This window comes from Plecotus auritus (assembly GCF_963455305.1).
Source record: "Plecotus auritus genome assembly, chromosome: 1".
Classification (NCBI taxonomy): domain Eukaryota; kingdom Metazoa; phylum Chordata; class Mammalia; order Chiroptera; family Vespertilionidae; genus Plecotus; species Plecotus auritus.
The window spans coordinates 117,744,589-117,770,116 of record NC_137770.1 but is presented as its reverse complement, the minus strand read 5'-3'; the positions used below and the strand labels follow the sequence as shown (position 1 = coordinate 117,770,116).

General features: G+C 45.8%; 1 protein-coding gene across 2 annotated transcripts in view; it reads left to right on the top strand.

The window, feature by feature from the left end:
- CD276 (CD276 molecule) overlaps positions 1-25,528 on the top strand; it is a 107,487-nt gene that overhangs the window by 63,273 nt on the left and 18,686 nt on the right. For both annotated transcript variants that reach the window (XM_080642861.1, XM_080642860.1), the window contains exon 2: positions 22,862-22,982. In XM_080642861.1, coding sequence (XP_080498987.1) covers positions 22,916-22,982 — 67 coding nt within the window. In that variant the 5' untranslated portion in view covers positions 22,862-22,915. The remainder of the gene's footprint in view (positions 1-22,861; positions 22,983-25,528) is intronic.

The window sequence follows — 25,528 nt, the reverse complement described above, 5'->3', positions numbered from 1 at the left end:
AGGGAAAATCTAAAGCTGGAATAGGGTAAGAGAAACAGGACAACAAAAGGGGAAAAGTGAGGAAGAGAGTGTTGCAATAAAGGTAAGGTTGTGATAGAGTAAAATGATGCTAAAGGGAAAATGAAAATAGAATGTAGGACACTAATTGTAAAATAAAATAAAATAAAATAAAGAAAAAATAAAATCAAACTTTAAAAAAGGTAAAATAATAGTAGTAATAATACTAATTAAAAATAAAAATATAATAATTAAAAAGGTAAAATTAAGTGAGAAAAAAAGAAAAATTAGTTTTTTTAAATTTAATGAATCTTTATTGTTCAGATTATTACAATTGTTTCTCCTTTTTCCCCCCATAGCTACCCTCCACCCAGTTCCCACACCACCCTCTGCCCTTACCTCCCTCCCACTGTCCTCATCCATAGGTGTTCGATTTTTGTCCACTCTCTTCCCATACCCCCCACACCCCTTTCCCCATGAGAATTATCAATTCACTCCCATTCTATGCCCCTGATTCTATTATATTCACCAGTTTATTCTGTTCCTCAGATTTTTAATTCACTTGATTTTTAGGTTCACTTGTTGATAGATATGTATGTGTTGTTCATAATGTTTCTCTTTACTTTTTTCTTCTTTCTCTTCTTAAAGAATACCTTTCAGCATTTCATATAATACTGGTTTGGTGGTGATGAACTCCTTTAGCTTTTTCTTGTCTGAGAAGGTCTTTATCTGACCTTCAATTCTGAACGATAACTTTGCTGGGTAGAGTAATTTTGGTTGTAGGTTTGTGCTATTCATCACTTTGAATATTTCTTGCCACTGCCGTCTGGCCTGCATAGTTTCTATTGAGAAATCAGCTGACAATTGTATGGGTGCTCCCTTATAGGTAATTAACTGTTTTTCTCTTGCTGCTTTTAATATTCTCTCGTTGTCTTTTGCTCTTGGCATTTTAATTATGATGTGACTTGGTGTGGTCCTCTTTGGATTTCTTTTGTTTGGGGTTCTGTGCGCTTCCTGGACTTGTAAGTCTATTTCTTTCACCAGGTGGGGGAAGTTTTCAGTCATTATTTCTTTAAATAAGTTTTCAGTATCTTGCTCTCTTCTTCTGGCACCCCCATAATTCTGATGTTGGTACGCTTGAAGTTGTCCCAGAAGCTTCTTACACTATCTTCAAACTTTTGGATTCTTTTTTCTTTTTGCTTTTTCGATTGAGTGTTTTTTGCTTCTTTGTATTTCAAATCTTTGACTTGATTCTTGCGTTCCTCTAGTCTGCTGTTGGGTCTCTGTATAATATTTTTTATTTCAGTCAGTGTATGTTTAATTTCTAGTTGGTCCTTTTTCATATCCTCGAGGGTCTCTTTGAATTTATAGGCCTTTTCTAGGATATTCTTGAAAAACCTTATAACCGTGGTTTTGAACTCTACATACAGTCATTTGTTTCCCTCCATTTCTTTCGTTTGTGATCTGTTTCTTTGTCTCCGCATTTTCGTTGCTTCCCTGAGTTGGTAGGGTGGCTTTGTGTGCTAGGTGTCCTATATGGGCCAGTGGGTTGGCCTCCCAGTTACCTGAGGTAGACACTCTTGGTGCATCCCTTTGTGGACTGTGTGTACAGCGTTGTTGTAGTTAATTCTTGATTGTTGTTGGTGTCACTGGGAGGACTTGACCTCCAGGCCAATTGGCTGTGAGGACCCGCTGTGTCTATAATGGAAGAACTGCTGCGCTGAAGACACGCTTAGGGGGCCGGACTTGCATCAGTGGGGCTTTGGTGCTCACCGAGTCTGCCTCTTGAATGTGTCACTTATGGATGTGAGGAGTTGAAATCTGGTGTCGTCTCACACTGACCACTAGATACACTAGCTTCTGGATCTCCAATGGTGTGCTGGTCAGCTACTGTCTCAGGCCACCCAGCAGGAGCTACAGCGAGAATTACAGTTTTCTCCTCTTTGCTTGGGGTTTGGAGGTTTTGGAGCTGTCTGACCAGAGCTGCAGTTTGTTTGGTTAATCTGCGATAGGGCAGGCCATTTATATGCAAAAGCCGCTGCGTGGAGCTTGGGTGGATTTGTAGATTGTGCGGGGCCGGGTCTCAGGGAGTTACTAGGCTAGGGCATGGCAAAGAGCGATGCCTGCCAGTCAGCCGTCTCTGTGTTTCCGCGTCCCTGTGTCTCACGCCCTGGCGCAGTAAACAATGATTGCTGGGCGCACCTCTGTAAGAAAGTCACCCTCACTTTCCGACTCGATGGCAGATAGTCCAGCTTCTCCCCATAGGAGTTTAGGTCTCCAGCATCTCCCCAGAAACTGGAATTCAGAGTAATCTGGAGCTTGTCTCCCTTCAGGTTGAAAGAAGCAGCGCACCCAGACACCAGCCACCAGCCCGATTCACGCGCCTCCGTCCCTCAGCTTTTCAGGGCTTGTGTACGTCTCAATGCTCTTTTCTCTTTCCTTCTATTGTAGAACTTCCACTCAGCCAGCTTTCCTGTGGTTCTGGGTGATAGACGTTTAGTCTTTTAGTTGTAGTTTTGAAATTGTTGTGTGAGGCAGCAGTTTAGGTGTTTACCTATGCCGCCAATTTGGTTTCTCTAGATTCACTTGTTGATAGATATGTATTTGTTGTTCATAATTTTTATCTTTACCTTTTTCTTATTCTTCCTCTTCTTAAATAATACCTGTCAGCATTTCATATAATACTGGTTTGGTGGTGATGAACTCCTTTAGCTTTTCCTTATCTGTGAAGCTCTTTATCTGACCTTCAATTCTGAATGATAGCTTTGCTTGGTAGAGTAATCTTGGTTATAGGTTCTTGCTATTCATCACTTTAAATATTTCTTGCCACTCCCTTGTGGCCTGCACAGTTTATGTTGAGAAATTAGCTGACAGTCGTATGGGTGCTCCCTTGTAGGTAATTAACTGTTTTTCTCTTGCTGCTTTTAATATTCTCTCTGTCTTTTGCTCTTGGCATTTTAATTATGATGTGTCTTGGTGTGGTCCTCTTTGGATTCCTTTTGTTTGGGGTTCTGTGTGCTTCCTGGACTTGTAAGTCTATTTCTTTCACCAGGTGGGGGAAGTTTTCGGTCATTATTTCTTCAAATAGGTTTTCAGTATCTTGCTCTCTCTCTTCTTCTGGCACCCCCATAATTCTGATGTTGGTACGCTTGAAATTGTCCCAGAAGCTCCTTACACTATCTTCATATTTTTGGTTTCTTTTTTCTTTTTGCTTTTCCGGTTAGTGTTTTTTGCTTCTTTGTATTTCAAATCTTTAACTTGATTCTTGCGATCCTCTAGTCTGCTGTTAGATTTCTGTATAATATTTTTTATTTCAATCAGTGTATGTTTAATTTCTAGTTGGTCCTTTTTCAGGTCCTCGAGGGTCTCGCTAAATTTATCTGCCTTTTCTAGGATATTCTTGAAAAACCTTATTACCGTGGTTTTGAACTCTATATGCAGTCATTTGCTTTCCTCCATTTCTTTCTTTTTTGACCTATTTCTTTGTCTCTGCTTCCCTGATTTGATAGAGTTGCTTTGTGTGCTAGATGTCCTATAGGGCCCAGTAGCTCAGCCTCCCCAGTTACATGTGGTGGACACTCTTGGTGCACCCCTTTGTGGGCTGTGTTCACAGTCTTGTTGTAGTTAAGCCTTGATTGTTGTTGGTATCACTGGGAGGACTTGACCTCCAGGCCAATTGGCTGTGAGGGTCAGCTTTGTCTACGCTGGGAGAACTTCTGTGCTGGAGACACCCTTATGAGACAAAACCTGCAAAAGCCTCTGTGCTCAGCTTGGATGGGGCAGAGTCTTAGGGCTGAGCCGACAGCATTGGTTTCCTGTCAGCCCTGCCCTAATAGGCCCCTGTGTCTCAGTGTCCCATGGTAATGGTAATCGCTGCAAGCACCTCTGAGAGAAAGGTGCCCTCGAGTTCTGCCCGCTGCCAGACAGTCCAGTTTCTCCCCGAATGAGTCTGTGTCCGCAGAGTCTCGCCCAGAACTGGAGTTCAGTGCAGTCGGGAACTTTTGTCTCCTTCCCGCTTGAGAAAGCCAGCTGCGCACTCAGTTGCCAGTCCTCTCTGCGCACGCACGCGTCTCAGTACCTCTGCCTCCTGCAGCTCCTCTGAGTCTCAGTGTGCTTTTCTCTTTCCTTCTAGTTGTAGAATTTCCAGTCAGCCAGCCTTCCTGTGGTTCTGGATGATGTCCGTTTTTTCTTTTAGTTGTAGTTTTGAAATTTAGGTGTTTACCTATGCCACCATCTTGGTTTCTCCTAACAATTAGTTTCTTAAGTAAAAGATAAAAAATGAAAATGTGCATAGTGAATGTCATTCACTTCTTCTACTGTTCTGTTTGGCATGCCTGTTTTCTGTCAGGTCGTCAGTACAGTATTGAAGTTCCTTGCGTTCCACTGCTCCTCTGTGTTGTAAACCACAATCCTATTTTCAAGCAGGTGGTATTTCTTAGTTTCTCAGACTGCCTTTAGATGTGTTTACACAAGAGGTAATTTATGATTCCACCCCTGGGTGGCAGTGTTTCTGCATTGACATCTGTGGCTATAAGTCCTCGCCAGCCAGTATTTAATTTTTGTTTTCCCTGCCGCACTTAATACTGGGTTGGGGGAATGGAGTGCCCCAGAGGTGGTGTCTGATCATTTCTCCCTACTCTGATCCCCAGGTTCCACAAAAACAACTTTCCCCTGCTGTCTCTGAGAGTGTTTTTATTTGGGAGATCCTATGTACTGGGCATAGTAATCAAATGCAAGTGTTTAAAGAGAAAAATAGCCAGAGTAAGCACACAGACTCACAACTTTTTCCCTCAGCACTGCGCATGTCTCTGCGCACATCTTTTTCCCTTGGCAGTGCGCAGCTGGTATACTGGTAGAACTTCCGGTTGCCTTTCTGTGCCCAGCCCAGCTATGGGTTGATTTCTAGAGTTCTTTTCTGCCAGCAGCCCCGTGGACCTCTTTCCACATTCGCAGGCTACGCTGACCCCAACGGCCATCGATTTTGTGGGGCGCAGACTTCCTTTGAAACTCTGGATTCCACTGTGCACTTTTCTCCCTCCAGCCTGGATTGCAGACCTCACCTTTTTCTAGGTGATATTTAACCTTTCCGTGAGAAGGTGCAGGGCTCATCTGCATCTGCGTATTCACGCTGCTTGAGACCGGTGTTCGTGGGTTCGCAGCTGGTCCCTGGGTGTTGTGGTCGTATGGTCCCAGGAGGTATCTGAGTTCTTCCTATTTGAAGGTAAGGCTAGGCTTCTGATTACAGCCACTCTCCCCTTCAAGATGGTTCAGTCTCTCTTAACATTTTTCTTTACAAACATTCTACAACTTCCACAAATCGTTCTATGCCTTGTGCCTTCTATTACACCAAAATCATAATTTATTTCCAATTAGTTAGAATTCTTAACTCTTAGAAGCCCTAATTTTAGGTGACACATAAGTAATTAACATTCCTCAGATTAGCAATACATTCACATTTTGAAGAGTTACTTCAAATAAAATACAAGACTTCTTCATTAACAGATTCAAATCCATCCTCTAGATTCTCCATATGAGGCAAACTCAGATTAATATTTCAGTGTCCTACTAGTTAGGGTAGCCAAAGAGGAATGCCTGAGACCAAAGTGGTAAGAGATTATAAACTTATTAGGTCATCTGGATACCAAATAGTGCCAGCACCCAAAGTCAGGGAGTCAGAGATTTTTAAAGGACTTTATGAGGGCTTTTTCCAGGCAGAGAATTCTCTGTGCAGGTCCAGATTCTGGGAAGGTCCAGAGGGGAAGGATAATGTTCTTAGCAAGTGGAATGTGGTCTAAGTGAAAGGGAATGTCCATTGTGAAGTGGCTTAAAGGTCAGTTCCCAGGGGAGGGAGTATTGATTCAATTAGTTGATCAGACCTAACATTCCAGCTTTTTTGTCTTATGGAATAAGGATGAAGTCATATCTTCCGTAGTTACTTCTTGTTGAGGGAGGATGTCGAGATCATAGGGGGATGGACTTTTATTTTAGTCATCTGGAACACTGTATAGATTCCTCCTGGTTGGAGCGAGGGGTTCTAGCATGATTTCCCTGAGAGACTGGTTGGTGAAGGCTTGAAAGCAGTCCTGTTGATTGACTTGGGAGGTAAAAGCTGGTCCTGAGGTTGCCACAGCATCACTTGTCTGGTTTTGCTGCTTTTCTGGGCCTGGAGCTGAAAGACAACTGAAGCTTAGATGTTATCTTTAGAGAGGAAAAGATCAGGGACATACTAGTAAGTTGTCTGACTGGTGATATGAAAGAGGAGGATAGGTTACCCTAGGGGTGAGGTTCTTGTTTTCCCAGTTTTGCCACTTGTTAGGCATCCAGAGCTTTCTTGTAGGTCCTGAGACAGGATTTCAAAATATGGTTGAGAAGTGGTTAAGCCCCCTATGCCAGTCCCAATACCTGCTGTGATTCAGAGTGTTATGAGGAGAGGGATTATCTGGACTGCCCTTTTGTGCCAGATAGGATGGGTTACAGGGACTGGTAAAGACTGATTATTGGGGGCTACATCTACATTGGGTGAGAGATAGATGAAAGTACAGGTCCCTGTCCAGTGGTTGGAGCAAATGTATGAGTTTTCCCCACAGAGGAAGAAAAATCCCTTATCATGGAGATTAGCTAAAAGGTGTAGAGAGAAGAGATGGACTAAAGGGTATAAGGTTCCTTTTTCCAGTTCCACACTCCAAACCCAGAGGGTAGTCACCATGGTGCTATTGATAAGGGGTAACAGATGTGTACTTGAGATCCTATTGTAGTGAAAGTGGGCGCGAATACTAGAGTGGGCTGTTAGCCAAGGGAAGAGAGAAAGGGAAGGAAAGGAGCAGTTGAAGCCTTGGGCCTGGATGGTTGGATAAGAAGTAAAATGGACCGGCTCTAGGAAATAACCATTGGCTTCTGCGGAGACCTGGTAGTCAACCCATTGGGACCAATGGCCGTTGGGTAGTTCTAGGTTGACTGTGGTGTTGCAAACTGATGATGAGAGATGGCCTATTGATATATTGTCCTGTGACCTTGTAAAGCATAGAGGGTCTTAGGCGATTAGTGGGGTGTATAGAGTGATAGGACCTGTGACCAGGATGGAAGAAGTAGCTGCCTTAGTAAAAAGATTGAATATAAGTACGGAAAAGAAGGGAGGCTTGATTTGCCTGGTCTGTAGGATAATTACCTAGAAGGGTGTCTGCCTTTTGAGAAATATAGTTCTCTTTTCCTTTTTATAAGCTAGAGTGATTTTTGCATGATCCCATCTCTTGATTGGTATAGGGATGGTGGTATACACTGAAGAGGAGACGGAAAGGCAGAGCCAGCAATTCCTGGCAAAGGTTGGATTGGTCTGGTTTAAGAGGGAATGGTAAGGTTAAGTGTTCGTTCTAGATGAGTGGAGGTGAGAAAGTTCTTTATGGGTTTAGGAGAGGAGGGTTGGGATAGGATGGGAAGGAGAGCTAATCCCCACTTCCAGGGTCAGGATCGTCCCAAGGTGGGGAAAGGGTATGTTCTGGATCTAGAAAGAAGGAAATCTCACCCCATGGATAATTGAAATCCCCTTGTAGAAGGGAGTCCCTTAGAAAGGTGAAAATTCTGATGCAAAGGGAGAGGGGGCAGTAGCTAGGACCTGGATGGTTTGTATTAGGAGGGGAGGTGGGCTTTCAGGGAGGTCAGGGTTATTAGGGTCAGTGCATAGGGGGCACTGCAGGGTTGCTCACGCATTCATCCTCTTCTTCTGGGATGTAGGTAAGGTGGAGTCTGGTGGGCCTGATCTGGTGGCTGTGAGACTTAGGGGACTCCAGCTAATGTGATAGAGGTGTTCCTGGGATGGGTTTTAATCTGGAAAGGTGGAACCATGGGGTATGCCCGATAATTTAGCACAGTTGGGGTAGTTAGGAGTACCTGATAAGGGCCTTGCCATATAAATTGTTTGACAAATGGATTTTCTTTAGGAGGAGCCATTCCCCTGTCTATAGAGGAATGGGGCGGGAGGGAGGGGTGTCTCCCATAAAAAGTCAATCATCATGTTTTCTCAGTAATTGTCGGATGAAATTTAAAATGGAGACATAGACTCCTAGAGGGGTCTCTGTGGAAGGGAAGTTTCCTAATAAGAAGGGTCTTCCATACATGAGTTCAAAGGTACTAAGAAAGGAGGGTGCACGGGGGTTGCCCTAATGCGCATAAGGGCTAGAGGTAGGAGAGTACTCCAAGGTTCTTTAGTTTTGAGAGTTAATTTAGTTAGGTGAAACTTAATTAAGGAATTCACCTTTTCTACCTTGCCTGAAGATTGGGGCCGGTAGGAAGTGTAATTTCCATTGGATATTCAGAGTGGAGGAGACATGTTGAGTCATTTGAGATATGAAAGCAGGTCCATTTCTGATTGTAATGAGGTGGGTCGGACATAGTGGGGAATACTTCTACCCAGCCTGAGAAGGCATCTATGAGGGTTAAGAGATATTTGATTGAAGTCAATTTGCCAGTCTTGTCCAGGGATTTGGCCCCTAGACTGATGAGTGGGGAAAAGAAGGAGGTCTAATCTAACCTTCCTTGGGGAGATACTGAGTAACAAGTAGAACAGGTTTTGGTGATATCCTACAGTAGGGAGGTTAGGCTAGGACACGTGATGAGGGGTTTTAGGAGTTGTAAAAGTAGTCTGTATCATATATGTAGGGAATTGTGAATAGCCCATAAGATATCATGGGCCTGTCCCTGGGGAAGGATATATTTTCCCTGAAATTTTAACCAGGGATCTTCCTGAGTGGCTCCAGGAGTTAATAACTGAAGTTCCTCTGGAGTGTATTTGGGTGTTAGATGGGGTATAGCTAAGAGTTGGGGAGACGGAGGCTTCCTCTGAGCTGCTGCCTTGGCCTTTTGGTCTGCTTTGTTATCTCCCTGTGTTACGGGATCATTCCCTACTTGGTGTCCTTTGCAGTGTATAACTCTTAAGAAGGCTAGAAAAGGGGAGAGAAGGTCCTAAATGCCAAGCAGGAAGACCTGTTGTGCCTTTCAGTGATAGTGTCGAGGACTGTGAATGAGCGGTGGAAATAAAGAAAGTCTAGGCTCTGATCTAGGGACATAAGCAACAAGAGACAGCCTGGGTGGGGCTGCTTTAGCTTTCTAGGAGTGAAGGGGTCCCTTCAGAAGTCAGGGGTGATCAGGTCCTGACTTCCTGGACAAACTTTTCTATAATTTTCACAAACCTTTCTACTGATTCACAAATAACCAGCATTAGCCAAAAAGTAAACAACCAGCATTTCTCAGATTGACATTTATGAACACACTTTAAACACACTTACTTCTAAGAAAATATACCTTCAACAAAGTACAAGAGACCATCTGAAATAAAAGCTAAGAGCAGGCAAATTTAAAACTTGTCTAGCAATCAATGTTTCAGTATTTCATGTTATTTTAAAATATTTAGATGTTTATCATCTAACCCAGCAATGGTACAAAGCCTTTAAATGACCAAAGACTTTGAAAAAAATTATGTATAGGCCTATGAGGCTGGAGAAAATGCATGGGGAAGAGGGAGCAGGTCCACAGCCTGTTCCCAGGCCTCCAGCCCCTTGGATTTAAAGCTGCCACATTTTCCTTTAGAGATCACATGTTAAGGTTTTGGTGATAATGAGTTCAACTTCTGATAGTAGCAGGACTGGTAAGTAAGCATTTTCAGTTTTGCAGTAAAGAAACTGTTTTTTGGGAAGGTGGAGGTGAGAAGGCGCTGAGGTGAGAGCAGTGTTCAGAGCATTAAAGGGGTAAAATGCTGGCCTTGGGATATAAAGGCTCAGTGAGAGATCCCTTTGCCCTATCATAGAGGAGCTTTGCAAGAAGACTACAGTTGGGAACCCAGGGGTGAGAGTACCCAGCAAGCCCAAGAAAGGAAAGTATTTCTTGTTTAGAGGAGGGGAAAGTCATGGAGGAGATAACGTGTTTACATTTTAAGGTAATGGCTGGACTTTGTGGGGTGAAACTGAGGTAGGTGACTGTGGTTCAGGACAACTGGGCATTATGAGGGGATGCGTGGTAACCCTTGTTGGGCACTGAGGTAGAAAGAGAAAAGAGTGGATAAAGGGGGTGTCTAGTAAGATGCAGTGCAGGGGTGAGGTGGCTAATGGCTGTGAGACTAGTCCCTCAATCTCCATAATGGAGACCGAGGAGGGGACAAGGGTCCCAGCAAATTTGGGAGGACAGAATAAGTAGCCACAGAGTCAATTAAAAAGGAGATTAGCTTACCTGCCACCACAATTATTACCCGAGGCTCTGTACTGGTGATGTAAGGCTGTGGGGTCTTGTCAGGGCCTGGGCAGCTTCAGTCTTCAGTGGCCAGTCCCAGGAGGTCAGGGATCACCAAACCAGATCCAGAGGGTAGCCTTCCTGGACTGGCTGAGGTCTGACCTGGAGAGGACAGACTACAGTCTGATTTCCAGTGACCTTCCCTTCCACACTTTGGGTTTGAGCAAGACTTGGCCCAGTGTCCTTCCTTTGTTGCATTTGAAGCATGGGCCTGGAGGAGGCTTAGCCCCTGACTTACCCTTGGTTGGAGGACCAGCACTTCATTTGGGGTTCATGAGAACAGTGGCTAGGAGCTGGAAGGCCTCATTCTGGGCCTCAGCCTTGACCTGATCTCACCTTTGTTTTTTGGATTTGGGTCTCCTCATCTCTATTATTAAAGACCTTAAAGGCCAGGTTAATGAGGTTTTTTTGAGGGGTTTGTGGACCTATGTTTATTTTTTGAAGTTTGTGGTGTCTGTTGGGGTTGATTGGGATATAAAAATGGATGTTCAGAAGAAGGTTCCCTCTGGGGAGGTGTGGTCTAAGGTGGTAAGTTCCTCCATGAGGCAAGAGGAAGAGAGCTGGGTTTTTATCAGAGCCCTGAGTGATTTTATTAAGTTTGTCATAGTTGACTGCCTTACGGGCAGCCTTTTTGAGTCCGGCAATATGGCTACGGAGCTGGTACCTGGAAAATTAACTTGACAGTCCTACCTTGGGTTAGTTTGAGGGACCGTGCCAGTGCCAACCAGAGTCCTGTCTATGGAGGGCATCAGCATGGTCCTGAGCTGCTAGCCAAATGCACTCCTTCTCCTCTGGGGTTAGAGAGGAGGACAGGATGACATAGATGTCATGCCAGGTCAGGTCATAGGACTGGGTCAGGTATTCAAATTCCTTAGTAAATGTGGTGGAATCAGTGGAAAAAGACCTGAGATGCCTCGCAGTCTGTGTGAGGTCAGACATAGAAAATGGGAAATGGACTCGGACTATCCCCTCAGTTCCTGCTCCCTCCCTTGGGTAGAATGGGCTTGGGAATAGAAGAAGCTGTTGAGGAAGGCGGTCTTTGGGTGGCCCGAGAGTGAGTGTTGGGTGGGATAAGGCTGTTTTGGAGCTCGTGCTCTCGGTATTTGGGCTCTCAGGGGCGGGGGGAGAAGATGGTTGCTGGTTAGGAGGGTCTGGGTTATGGGAATCCACTGCAGATCAGGGAGGCAACGCATAAGTGGGTGAAGGTCGGTGGTCTGCTGGGTCAAAAGTAGATTCAGAATCAGAAGTGTTAGGGGTATGATGTTTTGTGTGAAGGAGTAGAATCTGATGGATAGAGCAGGACTGATAGACAGAGAGTTGAGACTGTAGGGTAAAAAGGCCTGGAAGGTAGGGAATTTCTGACCATTTCCCTTGTGGTGACAGAAATTACCTAAATTACATAATGTGTTAAAATCAAAAGTGCCATTTTCAGGCCATTGAGACTTACCATCTAGTTTACATTGTGGCCAAACAGTGTTACAAAAGAAAATGCAGTGTTTGGGCGTGATCTCCCCTGTGAGTGTAGCGTGACCATGAGAGAGGAAGGGTGAGTGACAGACCACAAATCCAAAGGTGACTGTTTAGGGGAGGCGTCCCTGCTGCTAAACAAATCACCACGAGAAACGAGGGGGTGACCCTCCAGTCTAGGCATCCTCAATCCAGAAGGACCTAAAGCTGAATGGCTGAGGAGTCTTCTGGCCTAGTGCTAGGACTTTTGAGACGAGAGACTTCTGAGAAGTCAGTGAGAGTGAGTGGTCAAAACTCGAGACAAAGGAAATTGTGGGAGGTTACTCACCTAGAGAAGATTGGCTGGTGTGGGATGGAGGGTCAGCAATGGAAAAGGAGAGATTCCCAATCTAGCGTCCTCCTTGGCCGGTTTGGGAGGGCCCATAAGGGAGGGAGGCCTAATCGAGGCCAACAATTAAGTCACCCAAATAGGATTTGGAGGTAAACCCAGGATGAGCTGCTGCTGCCTACTGCTCTCTGAGTAGCAAACATGGGGTGACGGAAGCCAGTATGATGGCTCCCCTTCCCCGTGGAACGCTCCCAGGCTTCAGCACCAAATTTTAGGGTCACCAAAGGAGGAATGCACAAGGCCAAAGTGGTAAGGGAATATAAATTTATTAGGTCATCTGGATACCAGATGGGCTGAGCCCCCAAATGGTGCCAGAATCCAAAAATGGGGAGTTAGAGATTTTAAAGGACTGTAGGAAGGCTTTTTCTGGGCAGAGAATTCTCTGGGCAAGGTCTGGATCCTAGGAAGGTCCAGAGGGAAGGATAATGGTCTTAGCAAGTGGAATGTGGTCTTAGCGAAATGGAATGTGGTCTAAGTGAAAGGGAATGTCCATTGTGAAGTGGCCTAAAGGTCAGTTCCCAGGGGAGGAAGTATTGATTCAATTATTAGATCAGACCCAACACTATTATTTCAAAATACCTAGATATTTAATAATTTTTTACTATTCAACCTAGAAAACTCCAAAAATTTTAAGTTACCAAAGACTTTGGAAAACTATGTTTAGGCATATAACTATCACTGAAAAAGCTTAATCATATACCCTTCATTTTAGTTATATTTATTTTGTCTTAACAACTTTGAAATTTTAAAGCCAATTATTATTACCCAAGGCATTTTCTTGGCAAATTTGTAACAAGGATAACTCACCAGCCTTCAGTGGCTTTAATGTGAAAGTACTATTTTATTTCATTTTATTTTATTTTATTTTATTTTATTTTATTTTATTTTATTTTATTTTATTTTATTTTATTTTTCTTTATAAAATGGGAGTGGCCCAATTTCCACAGCCTGCTGGAGGGCACTTCTGCAGATCTGGTCCTCCTAGGAAAAAGACTTGCGGGGGGGCGGTTAGAAGGTTTTATTTACCATACTAGTGGCCCGGTGCACACAATTCATGCATGGGGTGGAGGGGGGTGTCCCTCAGCCCAGCCTGTACCCTCTCCAATCTGGGACCCCTCAGGGGATATCCAACTATATGGACTATTTGGAATTTGTATTCCACATGGTCCATGTACCATATTTGATTTTAAAATTTGAAAAAGTCAAGGACACTGGTCTTCATCGGAATTTCTGTGTTAACTATGCAGTCAATGTCATCTTCTGTTCGTAATTTGGAGTCACTATCTAATATCAATAATATGTGAGCGTGAGGCAGTCCGTGTTTCCGAAATTCAGTGACATGAATTTTAGCTATTACTTTGCCAAATAAAATGGAATTTACATATATCATTTAAAAGAGCATTCAGCTTAATATTAAAAACTCTGGCTACCAAGTCAGGTCTTTGCTAGCATTGTAAGTTGTTTGTAATATCTGCCCATTTGAGGTTGCATGTCATGGTTATGAATAAATTGGGCTTGCCATACTTTGTTACAATTGCCATAGCATCCTGATATCACTGCTGCATATTTCTGGGACTACCCTCCAAAGATGATGGAAGTATTATCATTTTACCGATTGGCGTATTGTCATTTTGAGATCTAGATGTGAGATAATCCATCAAACCACTAATATTTTTCAACTCTCAACTTAGATTGGTTTGCTTTAATGAAATTTATCCCATTGGCCTCCATTTTTAATATGAATCAACAATAAACTGTTGAGTTAATTTTCCTGCATTTAAAATAGGATTGAACATGTCCCGCACAGAGAGATGAAATCCATAATATTGCATTTGTGTGACTCGTGTCCTTACATTTTGTCTAGTATCATTGTCGATTACACTGTCTTCTCTGAGTCTTAATGCAATATCTGTTCCCCAGCCTTTTTCACAATGTAGAAAAAGAATAGGATATGTCATTGTATCTAATGTAGGAAACAGGATATTGATTTGTTTCATTTTAGTGGATTCAGATTATTGGGATCTGGTTTACAATGAATGAGCAAGTCCCTTTCAAAAGGAGATTCTCCATCTTCGTTTCTGAATATGACAGTAACCTCGGTTACACGGGGAGAATTACATCTACCTGGGTCACTGTTACGATCGTATTTAATCGGCATTGTTACTTCTGTGGGAGCAATACCTTTTGCTGCTGCTTCAGATTGGGCTTCCTTTTCTACCTCATGTAGCATCTTGTATGATTTTGTTCATTCATTTGTTTTATGCATGAGGTTGTTGATGTTGATCATGAGTCTTTCTGAGCAGCCCTGGTTTTCTGGCATTGCTAATCTTTTACTTGTCACTTCAGCCATATCTAAAATACAGAGTAGAGCAAACCTCTGAGAAACACCATCTGAAGGATGTAAAGTTCCAGTGCGGTGATAAACTTGTCTGTGTATTCTAAAACAGTATGGACCATATCCTGATGGCGATGCAATATTTGCACCAATTGAAGCAAAAGCAAAAGAACTATTTATTGAACGAATATTTTCCATGAAATTTTTACTGTCAGAATCTTCATTTGTCATTAATCTTTTAAAATATGCTGGGTATTCTGGAAAATGTATATCATTTGGACAAACTTTACCTTTGCTACAACATCGAGTAAATTTCCCATCGGATGGTTTTTCATCAGAGAAATTTAGTGATAGGCAAAATTGTCATCTAACAGTCATTCCACCACAACTATGTTCGAGAATTGCATCCTCATGTACTCCATTTTCACTGAGAAGGCAGTTCCTACCAGTATTGGTAGTACTTGTTGATGACTGTTCTTTAGACATATTCTGTCATCGCCGCCATCTTCTTTCAACTTCAGAGGCACGTTGGTCTTTAGACATTTTCTGTTGATGACACCGGCTTCTTTCAGCTTTAGAGCTACGTTGTGCCAATAGTTGCTCTTCAGATACATTCTGTCACTGACACTGCCTTTTTTTCAGCTTCAGAGGCACGTTGGTCTTCAGACATTTTCTGTCCATGATGATGGCTTCTTTCAGCTGTAGAGCTACATTGTGTCAATAGTTGCTCTTTAGACACATTCCCACCTCCCTGCTGTCAGGGTCTGGGTTGCAGGTGAATGAGAGTCCTGGCTGTCAGGCCGCTGAAAGCTGGCTGACCAACGGCTGATTCTGGCTGATTCTGTTGGGGATGGGACTCCCTCCTCCTTACTGTCAGAGTCTGGGCCGGCACCCACGGGGACACAGCGTCAAGTCCGCCTGTGCCAGGAGACCCAGAGTCAAATCCCTGCCCACTTGCATGTGCCTCAAAATCCCACGAGATCCAGACCTGCCTGTGCCCACGCAGATGGACGCAGCATCAAGCCACACGGAGCCACGGGACCCCCCATGGAGCCGCCCCTGCAGCGCACGGGGCTGAGGGAACCCTGGTGGAAGCCATGCAGAGCAGCAGCTGGGACCCGCCTCCTGGTGGGGCTGAGGGAACTCCTGAGGCAGGCGCGCCCACTGGCATGGCCACGGGAACCCTGGTGGCAGGTGTGCGGAGCGGCCACCGGACCTCCCTCCCTGCAAGGGGCTGCAGGAACTGCGGCAGTGGGCGTGCGGAGCAGCCGGTCCCATTCCCGCTGTGTGCGCTGCCATCTTGTGATGGTGTTATGGTATGAGGGTTAATTTGCATATTACCTCTTTATTACATAGGATTTTTTTCTGAGTAGACTAACAATATGAAATCTTTTTTCTGAGTAGACTAACAATATGAAATAGCATATAAGAAGAGATCTCAAAAACAGAAACAAAAACCCTACAGTAAATAAGTGAGTACTCTCAAAAGGGTGGACTGGGACATTAGTCTTAGAATCTTATCTCACACTAACCTAGCACAGCAAATGGGTTCTGAGTGGCACAAAGGCCAAACAGCAAAGACAGAGGATTCCCTTTTTCATAAAATGGCGAAGAGAAAACTAAGTCCCCCCAAGATAAGAAAGCAAGCAATGAACATCAGTAACCAAGTTACATTACAGATAGATAGACAAGAACTCTCACTAGCTAAGAGTTTCTGGCTGTCGATGCCTTGAGAGGGTAGAGCAGGAAGGGTCCCCGAGATTAAGAACTCTTGGCAGCTGCTGGAAGTTCCTGCAAACACTGCCACAAGTAGTTGGGCCCCCCAAAGCAGGACATGCCCCATCTTTAAACAAATTAAACCAAACAACAAAGAGACACAAAACATCAACAGAGACATTCTTATATACAATATTTACAGGCATGCACAACTGACGGACAAGAACTTCATATCATGCTCCTTGTCTGTTGAGCCACAGACACCACTGAATGCCCTGCATAAAAACAAACAAATAAACAAAAAACACCGAAGCAGAATAATGTCTCTTGTCCCAGAGCGAATCTGGGCTAAGGACTCAGAGACCAGGCCAAGGACTGCTAGAGGTCTCTTGCCATCCAGAGCTGATCAGGATAACCCAGTCTTCATCTGAATCAAACCTGGGCAAAAAGACAGACTGTCTATGAATTGGGTCTTTAGGCCATATAAAACAATAATATTTGATCATCTTTTGTTTCTTTTGTCCCTGGTTCTGGGACTGTTCCCCCAGAACATCAGCATTCTCCCCAGTGGACTATCTGGGGGAATGTGTAAGGGAGCCTCCATGATTCTGCTTTCCTTGGTTTTCCTAGGCCTAGAATTCTTGTTTCCCATCCTCAGCAAGTCCCTGTGACTATTCTATGCACTCAACCCTCCTTACTGGAGGTTTCTTTTCTTTTTTTCCAAAATATTTTCATTGACCTCAGAGGGAAAGAGAGATAGAAATATCAACGATAAGATAGAACAATTGATTGGCTGCCTCCTGCACACCCCACACTGGGGATAGAGCCTGAAATCCGGGCATATGCCCTGACCGGGAATCGAACTGTGACCTCCTGGTTCATAGGCCGATGCTCAACCACTTAATCACACCAGCTGGGCCTTACTGGAGGTTTCTTGCACTGCACTCACCCCCCCTTTACTGGAGGTTTCTTGAACACCCCAAGATCTGGACTCACCCCCAAATTGTGAGAAACCCTCACCTGTCCAAATTCAAATAACAGATTCGGAGACATAAAGTATGGCGGAAATGGGACATTTAATGCACTCCTGCAAGAGCAGGTGTCCGGTTGAACAGGCACATATGGAGTGGTGATCACAGGCAATTTATTCCTAATGTGTGAGAGTTCCTCCCCCGGTTCCTCAATGGCTGAGTACTATGGGATTAACAGTTTTCCCCATACATCGCCTTTGTCTTATTGTCTCATACTGGATTATTTTAAAAAATGGGCTGAGGCCTTTTCTAGTCTCCATGTACCTTTTTCTAATTATGGCAGGTGGATCTACCTGGAAAAGGTGCTACTGGTTATGTACACAGTTCTTTGTTTTAATACCCTCTCCCCTCCTCCCTACATCCTTTTAGCCCTGGGAAAATTCAGTAACCGACCTGCCACATGCTGTTAGTTTTCTCTAAAAGTTGACTATGTTGAAGATGGATTACAGAGGCCTTTTTTCTACAGTCCAAGGGGTCGAATGAGGACTAACATGGGTTATCTGAGAGACAGATTTTGGCTCCAAATAAGGTAGAGCTGTCCACCAAGAGGAGCTGCTCAAATGCCAGCACACTAACTTGGGAAGTATTGGGGATCTATTAGTGGAGGGGAAAAGAGAGGTTGTGAGGTGGTCAGAGAGAAGTTCCCTGTTCTGATCCTGACCATTAACTCCCACAGTTTCTCCAGAATTTGTTGAGGAACCTCTTCTCACTCTGTGATCTCCCTCATTGATCCCAACTTTGGCTTTGTGACCACCAATGCATGGATGGCTCCCTTGTCCCTCTCTGTTCTGAGCTCCCGCTCTCTGTGTCAGGAGTCCATCAGACATTCTGGCATGGATGATCTATAGCTCAAGCCCAATAGGAACTGTTCTTCCCCCTATACATGCTTCCTTTCCAGGTGTCCCCATCTTGTGTGCCACATGCCCATTTGTTCAAGCCTTCAGTACACATTACTCTTTTAGCCCTTCCCTCCCATACAAACAAGCCCATCATGTCTACCTTGGAAATTCAAATTTGGGCCAGGCACCAACGTGACTTTAATGAGATAGTGTCCAGTTCTTATTTTGAAATACCTATTTTATATGTGGTTTCTTTTGCTGCTCTGAGCATTGGCAATTTTCATGGGGTAAGCAGAGTGGGGAGAGAAGGAAGGAAAGTAACGGAGGGATGGCTCCCTGATTAGTCACTTCAGGTGCTATAAGAAAGACCTAAAACAACAGTGACTTATGTTAGAATAGATGCTTATTTCTCACCCTTGTGACAGTCCGGGTAGTCCAGGGCTGAAACTACAGCCCCATGGAGCCTTCTATCTTGCTGCTCTGCAATCCCCAGGGTGCTGCCTTTGGCAGCATGGCCCCACATCTGTGTTCTAGCCAGTGGGAAGGGGGAAAAGAAAAGAGAGGCTATATGTCTTCTTTTTAAGGGCATGACCCAGAAGTTGTACACATCAGTGGCTCTCACATCCTATTAGCTAGAAAATGGTCAAATGACCACAGCTAGCTGCAAGGCAAGCTGGGATCTGTAGTCTTTAGCTGAGCGGCCATGTGCCTAACTAAAAATTCTACAGAAGAAGGAAAGATTAGGTGTAAGAGGAAAACTTGTCATTTCTGTCATAGTGATTTTGTACATTTCAGTGAGACCTGCATGGCAGCTAATTGGCTAACTTTAACTAGTACATGAAGGCTAAACATACTAATGAAGTTCTAATAGCCTCCAGCAAAGCTCTTCATTAATGGATGGGAACATTGAACTCAGAGAGGGAAGTCACCTGTGAAGATTGCCCAGTAAAGTGTCAGAGCTAGGACTAAAACCTCAAACTTTCTACCTTTTCAAAGAATTCAGTTGAGAGGCAGACAGGCAATGCCAGGAGGGCTCAGGCTGGGGAGGGGCCACATTTCCCAGTCTGTCTATTGGGGGAGGACTAATCATTTTTCAGGACTCAGGGTTATCATGTCTCTGAGGTGCCTCCAAGTGACCCTCACTGCATTTTAAATAGTACACTATACTGAACTGCAGTGATTCCCTATTGGAATGTAGGCTCCTTGATTTTAGTCATCTCTCTGCCCTAATAGTACCTGCCTAATAGTTAAATGCATTATGGAATACATGAATGAATGTGTTGCAGAAGACCAAAGAAAACCAAAGACGCTTCTAAGAAAAAGGAGGGACACTGTTTAATACACCGGCAGACTCAGGGAACAGCCTTCCAAATCTGAGTGAAGGAACACACATGGGGCTTTCCTTTATATCTCCCTCCCTGTGGTCTTTGTCCCACAAACATGGATTATGCTTCCAGTTCTTTTCCCGGGCCTTGCAAGAAGGCCCCCAGGTGTTGAGGGTCTCCAGGCCATATCTGATGATCTGGCCTGGCGCCAGCGTTAATAACCCTCCCTCCGGGGCAGTGCACTGTTCACAGTAATAGGTTCTGCAAGACCAGTATCTGGGAAGGAGACAGGGACTTAATTATAGGTTATCAGGGATGTACACTGAGCTTGCTGGCTTGGATTCAGATCACTAGCCCCGAATATCAGGGTTACATTGGAATTAGCCCTTTTTAGCCTTCTCAAATGTATATCCAAGGGCTCCTTCAATGGCAGGTAATAGAAACCTAGTTCAAACTGGTTTAAGAAAAAAAAAAAAAAGACTGGCTGAAGTATCTGGGCAGTCTAGGTGTGCAGCTTACCTTGGCTTAACTGCTATTTTTAGAAGCAGTGCACCTGTACTATGCTGGTTAGCATAGATTTGACACTGAATATATTGCTTGATCCTTCTTAACTTTGTGGGAAGTGCTGCCCAAGCACCCCCTGAAAGGGTTGGGAGGAGGCTGGAGAATAAGGGCAGCTGCTAGTGGCATTGGTTGGGGCAAGGGGTCCCTCTTGGGCACCCCCAAGCCCAGAGCATCTTGAACCCAGTCTCAGCCCTTGTTGTTTTTGGTTTTGGCTTTATGGGGGTCACATCTTGGGTCATTTCTCAGGAGCTTCCCTGTGGCTCCACCTCTGTTGGGGTTGGATGCGCCTGCTGTACTCTCAGGCTAAAGGTGGCCTGGGCCCTAACCCCTGCTTCCTTCAGAAAGCCCAGGCACTCTGGTCTTTCCTGGCAGAGCTTCTTGGAGTTCCCACATTCAGCCAGGACTGGGGTAGGGAAGGGAGGATCAGGAGGAGGGAGGAATGGCTGGCTGGTGACTCACTGGGGGGTGGGGGTGGGAGAGGGTGGCATATATTGCAGGGCAGGTCCCACCTGGGGGGGGGGGTGAGAATTCCCCTTTGTAGAGAAGGTGGGCAGGGCCCTACAAATGAAAGCAGTCTGAGGTCCTTGGTCTGGAGAGGGCCTCTAAGTACTGGGCAGGGCTGCTTATCCTTCAAAACACCGTGATTGGCTTTCTGTTCCCGGGAAGGCTTCTAGGTTTGTTTTCCTTTTTGCCCTCTACTCTTGGGAGCCCAGCTGCTGTGGTAGAGCCACTGGGGGCTGCAGAATTCTCTGGTCTCCTCAATTCTGGGCTCTCAGGCTTCTTCCCAGGGTTAGCCACAAAAGTGGGAGTTTTCCTGGGACCAGAGTCTAGGAAAGGAGTCAAAGGGAGCAAGCCCAGCACCCACCCCTGGGATCCGTTCATTCTTCCACTGGAGGGAAGGACAGCTGGGTCCTTGGGGAGTCCTGATAGGTCTGATCCGGAGACAGGTGCTCCCTGATCCCCCACACTCACTGAGGTGGCAGGCATTTCCAAGACACCTGGGGAGTAAAACCCCAGTGGCAGAAATTAACTTGATTTATAGAAGTGACAGTCATTAAGAAAGGTCTTGAGTGTTGGGCAGGGGATGTGGGTTAACTTTGGTAGTAAATGGGGAGCCATGGGGGGCTCTTGAGCAGGGGGAAGGACATGAGCAGGTTAATGTGTTGTCCTAAGAGGAAGCACTGTAGAGAATGGGGTTATCGTTGGGGACAGAGTGGAGATAGCAGGGACAGTAAGGAGGGTAAAGTCAGGGTAGGAGACTGTAGGCAAGAGCAGCAGGGAGAGAGTGAGGGAAGGGACCAGGAAGAGCAGACAGGCCTTAGTTTGTCTGGGGTAAAAGTGAGGAAGGGAGACTTGGAATCTGGGGGCTTCTTAATCCTTAGTCCTGGTGCTTCCTTGGAGGGGCAGGCTGACATGGCAGGCCACTTGCTGGCTTTTCCTGAGGGCCATGGTGGCCCTTGTAGCCAAGGATGCCTTTATGAATGTGTGGTGGGGGAGAGTGGGGGAGAGACTGCTGATGCAGCAGTGGCTTTGGGCCACCAGGTTTGGAACGGAAGCCTCTGGGAAGGAAGTGGTTGCTCAGGACTTCCCCACTGCAGACAGCTGGGAAGGGGGCTAGCTGAGGGACTCCCTCAGCCCAGCTTCTGGGTGTGTGGTGGCTGGGGGGGCGGTTCTTGGCTGGGATTAGAAGGGTTGAAGCCAGCTGCCTGTGGCTGGAGCTGATGCTAATGTAGAGATTTGCTCCGTGGAAGGGCAGAAAGTTGTGGTTGGGAACCCAAATACTTCTCAGCTGTTCTGTCAAATTACATCATATTAATATGTCACTTCACTTATCTGGGCTTTAATTTTTTCTTTTACAAAATGGGATCAAGCAGGTCAGCCTATTTCCCCTGGGGGCTATGAGAACGTGAAATTGTTTATAGGCTTGGCAATCATGTTGGATAGCATAGATCAACACTGGCTACGTGGCTTGGCAGGAGCAATCAGGCAGCAGCTGTGGGACACAGAGACAAGGTTTGAGCAGCCTGCCCAGGTCAGACACCTTGGGCAGCCAAGATTGGGAGCAGGGCTGTACCCAGGGAGGTCTGGGGTCCCTGCTGAGGCCACAGACCTACCTCTCACTCAGTCCTGCCTCCAGTCTTGGGGGTCAGCCCTAAGAGGTCAGCCTCTTCCATTTCTGATTGTCTTGGTCACTCAATCAATATCTATGAAACTAGAAAATGTTCCCTATCTCTGGGCCCCACACTCATACACCCAGCTGCTTCCCAGAACTTGCTCCTGGAAGTTTCTGCACAAACCATGCTAACATCACATGCCCTGCACGGAACCCGTTTCTGTCTCAGTGAGTACCCCACCGGTCACTGGGCACAAAATCGTGGGCCCCTCACTGCTCCCTTTCTCTTTCCCCACACCCTCCAGTCCTGTATCTTTCACCCAGAACTACTTTGTCTCTTCTGTCCTGCAGATGCCTGCAGAATAATCTTTATGAAGCAAAGTAGGACCATATCCTTTCCTCAATTCCAGAATCTTTGGTGGCTCCCAGCTGCCTTCAAGGTAAAGGCCAGACTTCTTAGTCTCTGTCTAAGTCTGGCTCTAACCTCAGCTCCTCTCCCCACACTGATCTGAGCACATCCTTGCCTTGAGCAGGCTGACCTTGCCTCTACTTGCCTCCTCTTCCTTATATTTGCATCTTAGTTCTGAAATGGTGGGTCACAGCCACCTCTCCTGGTTTACCCTCCCCAGTGACTCAATTCCTGCCAGCATCTCTCGAAAATTCCCTCAGCAGAGAGCCTTGTGGGTGTGTGGGAGGAAGGACCTCTTAGCTGGCAGTTGCAACCTTGCCCCACGCTGGTCCAGGGGAGATGGGGTGAGTATGCCTGGAGAGGACCTTTTGAGACAAAGGCTTCAATTCCTCTTTCTCACAGGCAGGGGAAGCCTTCCGCCACAGAGAGCCCAGCTGTCAGTTGCCTCAGAGGAAGATGGGCAGCCCTGGCATAGGTGTGCAGGTGGCCACTACCCTAGGAGTGCTGTGGTTCTTCTTCACAGGTGAGGGGTGCGGTTTTAGGGCTGGAGGTGGGGGAGGGACTCCCACTCCCACCATGGGTTTTATGGCACCTCTCTGTCTAACAGGGATGGGGAGGGGTTATTGAACCTCTTCCCAATCTCCCCTGTCCCCTGTCCATGCTCATTCCCACCTCCAGGATCCAATAGGCAACTTATTTTACACTAGGGGCTCAGTGCACGAGATTCGTGCACGGCGGGGCTGGAGGGGGGGGGGTCCCCTCAGCCCGCCCTGCACCCTCTCCAATCTGGGAGCCCTCAGGGGAGCCCTCTCCAATCCGGGAGTTTCTGTCTGTCTTTGCAATCATATGAGCGAATTGTCTGAGACCCCAACCCAGTTTGGTTTGGTGCTTACAGAATAATAGAGGTCTTTTTTTTTTTCTTTGCTCCATTGGTGGGGATTTCCTAGAAGTTGCAGGACATCTTCCCTTTAATTTTTCCTCGACACTCTGATTTTATTTATGTCTCTCACCTCTGCTTTCCCTCCATCCCCCACCTGCAACAGTAACTTGCTCCAGGCTCACTTTGCTCTAGTGCAGGGGTGGGCAAACTTCTTGACTCGAGGGCCACAATGGGTTCTTAAACTGGACCTGAGGGCCGGAACAAAAGCGTGGATGGAGTGTTTGTGTGAACTAATATAAATTCAAAGTAAAGGAGCAGAGGGGAGAGCAAGAGAACCCTCCGCTCTTTTGGCTCCGCAGGCCGGATAGAACAGCCGAACAGGCTGGATCCGGCCCACGGGCCGTAGTTTGCCCACGGCTGCTCTAGTGTCTAGGACCGTGGTCGGCAAACTGTGGCTCACGAGCCACATGCGGCTCTTTGGCCCCTTGAATGTGGCTCTTCCACAAAATACTACGGCCAGGGCGAGTCTATTTTGAAGAAGTGGCGTTAGAAGAAGTTTAAGTTTAAAAAATTTGGCTCTCAAAAGAAATTTCAATCGTTGTACTGTTGATATTTGGCTCTGTTGACTAATGAGTTTGCCGACCACTGGTCTAGGAGATCCCGCAACATGTCTGCCACCAGAACTACGATTCCCAGCATTCCTGGTGCTCCCGGTGCTCTGGGCTTCCGCTTCCGGTCCAGGGGCTGCCACCAGAACTACGACTCCCAGAATTCCTGGTGCTCCCCATGCTCTTGGTTTCCGCTTCTGGTCCAGGGGCTGCACAAACCAAAAGGACTGCGAACTCCAGCCGCCCCCAGGCCAGGCTGACAGGACCGGACACTCCAGTGGCGTCCCCGGGACCCCAGCTGCTCAGAGCTGGTGTGCGCACTTGTGTTAGCCACAGGCTCGAAGCCAACGGGGTCCTGGGGATGCCTGCTGCGTCACCCTGGCTACACAGAGGGCACGTGGGCATCCCGCCCCTCCCCTGGCTGCTCGGTGCCTGTGCGCTTGTGCACTGCCCACAGGCCTGCCATCTTTGTCAGGTTAATTTGCACACTCACTCCTGGTTGGCTGTGGGTGTCGCAGAGGTATGGTCAGTTTACATATTTGTCTATTATTAGTATAGATTTCTTAGCCTCATTTCCCCTTCTATAAAATGGCATTGTGAGCACTAATAAGTCAAATGTCACCTCCTCAGCAAAGCTTTCCTGGCTACCTTGTATAAAACAGCACATCCCTCCCCATCCCTGACCTTACTTCATGCTTCTTCTGGCATTTATCTCCACTTGACATATTGTATGTTTACTTTCTTACTGCTTTTTCTGCTCTAAGAAGAGGATTGGTGCCAGCCACATAATAGGTGCTCATTCACTATATTGAATAAATGATACAAATCTTCCCACATTGTTGTTTGGCACAGAATTGGTATTCAATGGTGGCAACTACTTTCATAACAATATTCTCACCTTGTATTTCAAATCCTAATCAGCACCTCTGCTCTGAGGAGGGACCACCTTCTTCCTCCATAGATGAAGACAAAGCTTAGTGTCTGGCGCCATCTAGTGGTCACAAAGAGACATCTCTATCCACTGCTGCGCTCTAGAGAAAGGACTTTGGGTGATTCCTCAGGTTTCTTTCCCCAAATGCCCTCTAAGAAGGGCACTCTGGTCCACTTGGTCTCTAGTAGCAGAGCTGGCCTGGAGCACCTGGGGTTGCAGGGAGAAATCTCAGTGCACTGCACAGATTATGATACCTCCTTCTTTCCATAAAATGTTCTTTTTTTCTCCATTACCATATTATTTTATTTATTTATTTATTTATTTATTTATTTATTTATATATTTTTAAATTGAATTTATTGGGGTGACATTGGTTAATAAAATTATACAGGTTTCAGGTATACAGTTCTACAATACATCATCTGTATTGTGTGTTCACCACTCCAAGTCAAGTCTCTTTCAATCACCATTTATTTCCCCTTTCCCGTCTTCTACCTCTCCTCAACCCCCTTCCCTCTGGCAATCACCATACTGTTGTCTGTGTCTATGAGCCTTTCTCTTTTTTCTTTTCTTAATCCCTTCACCCTTCTCACCTAGCCCTCAACTCCCTCCCCTCTGATAGCTGTCAGTCTGTTCTCTGTATTCATGAGC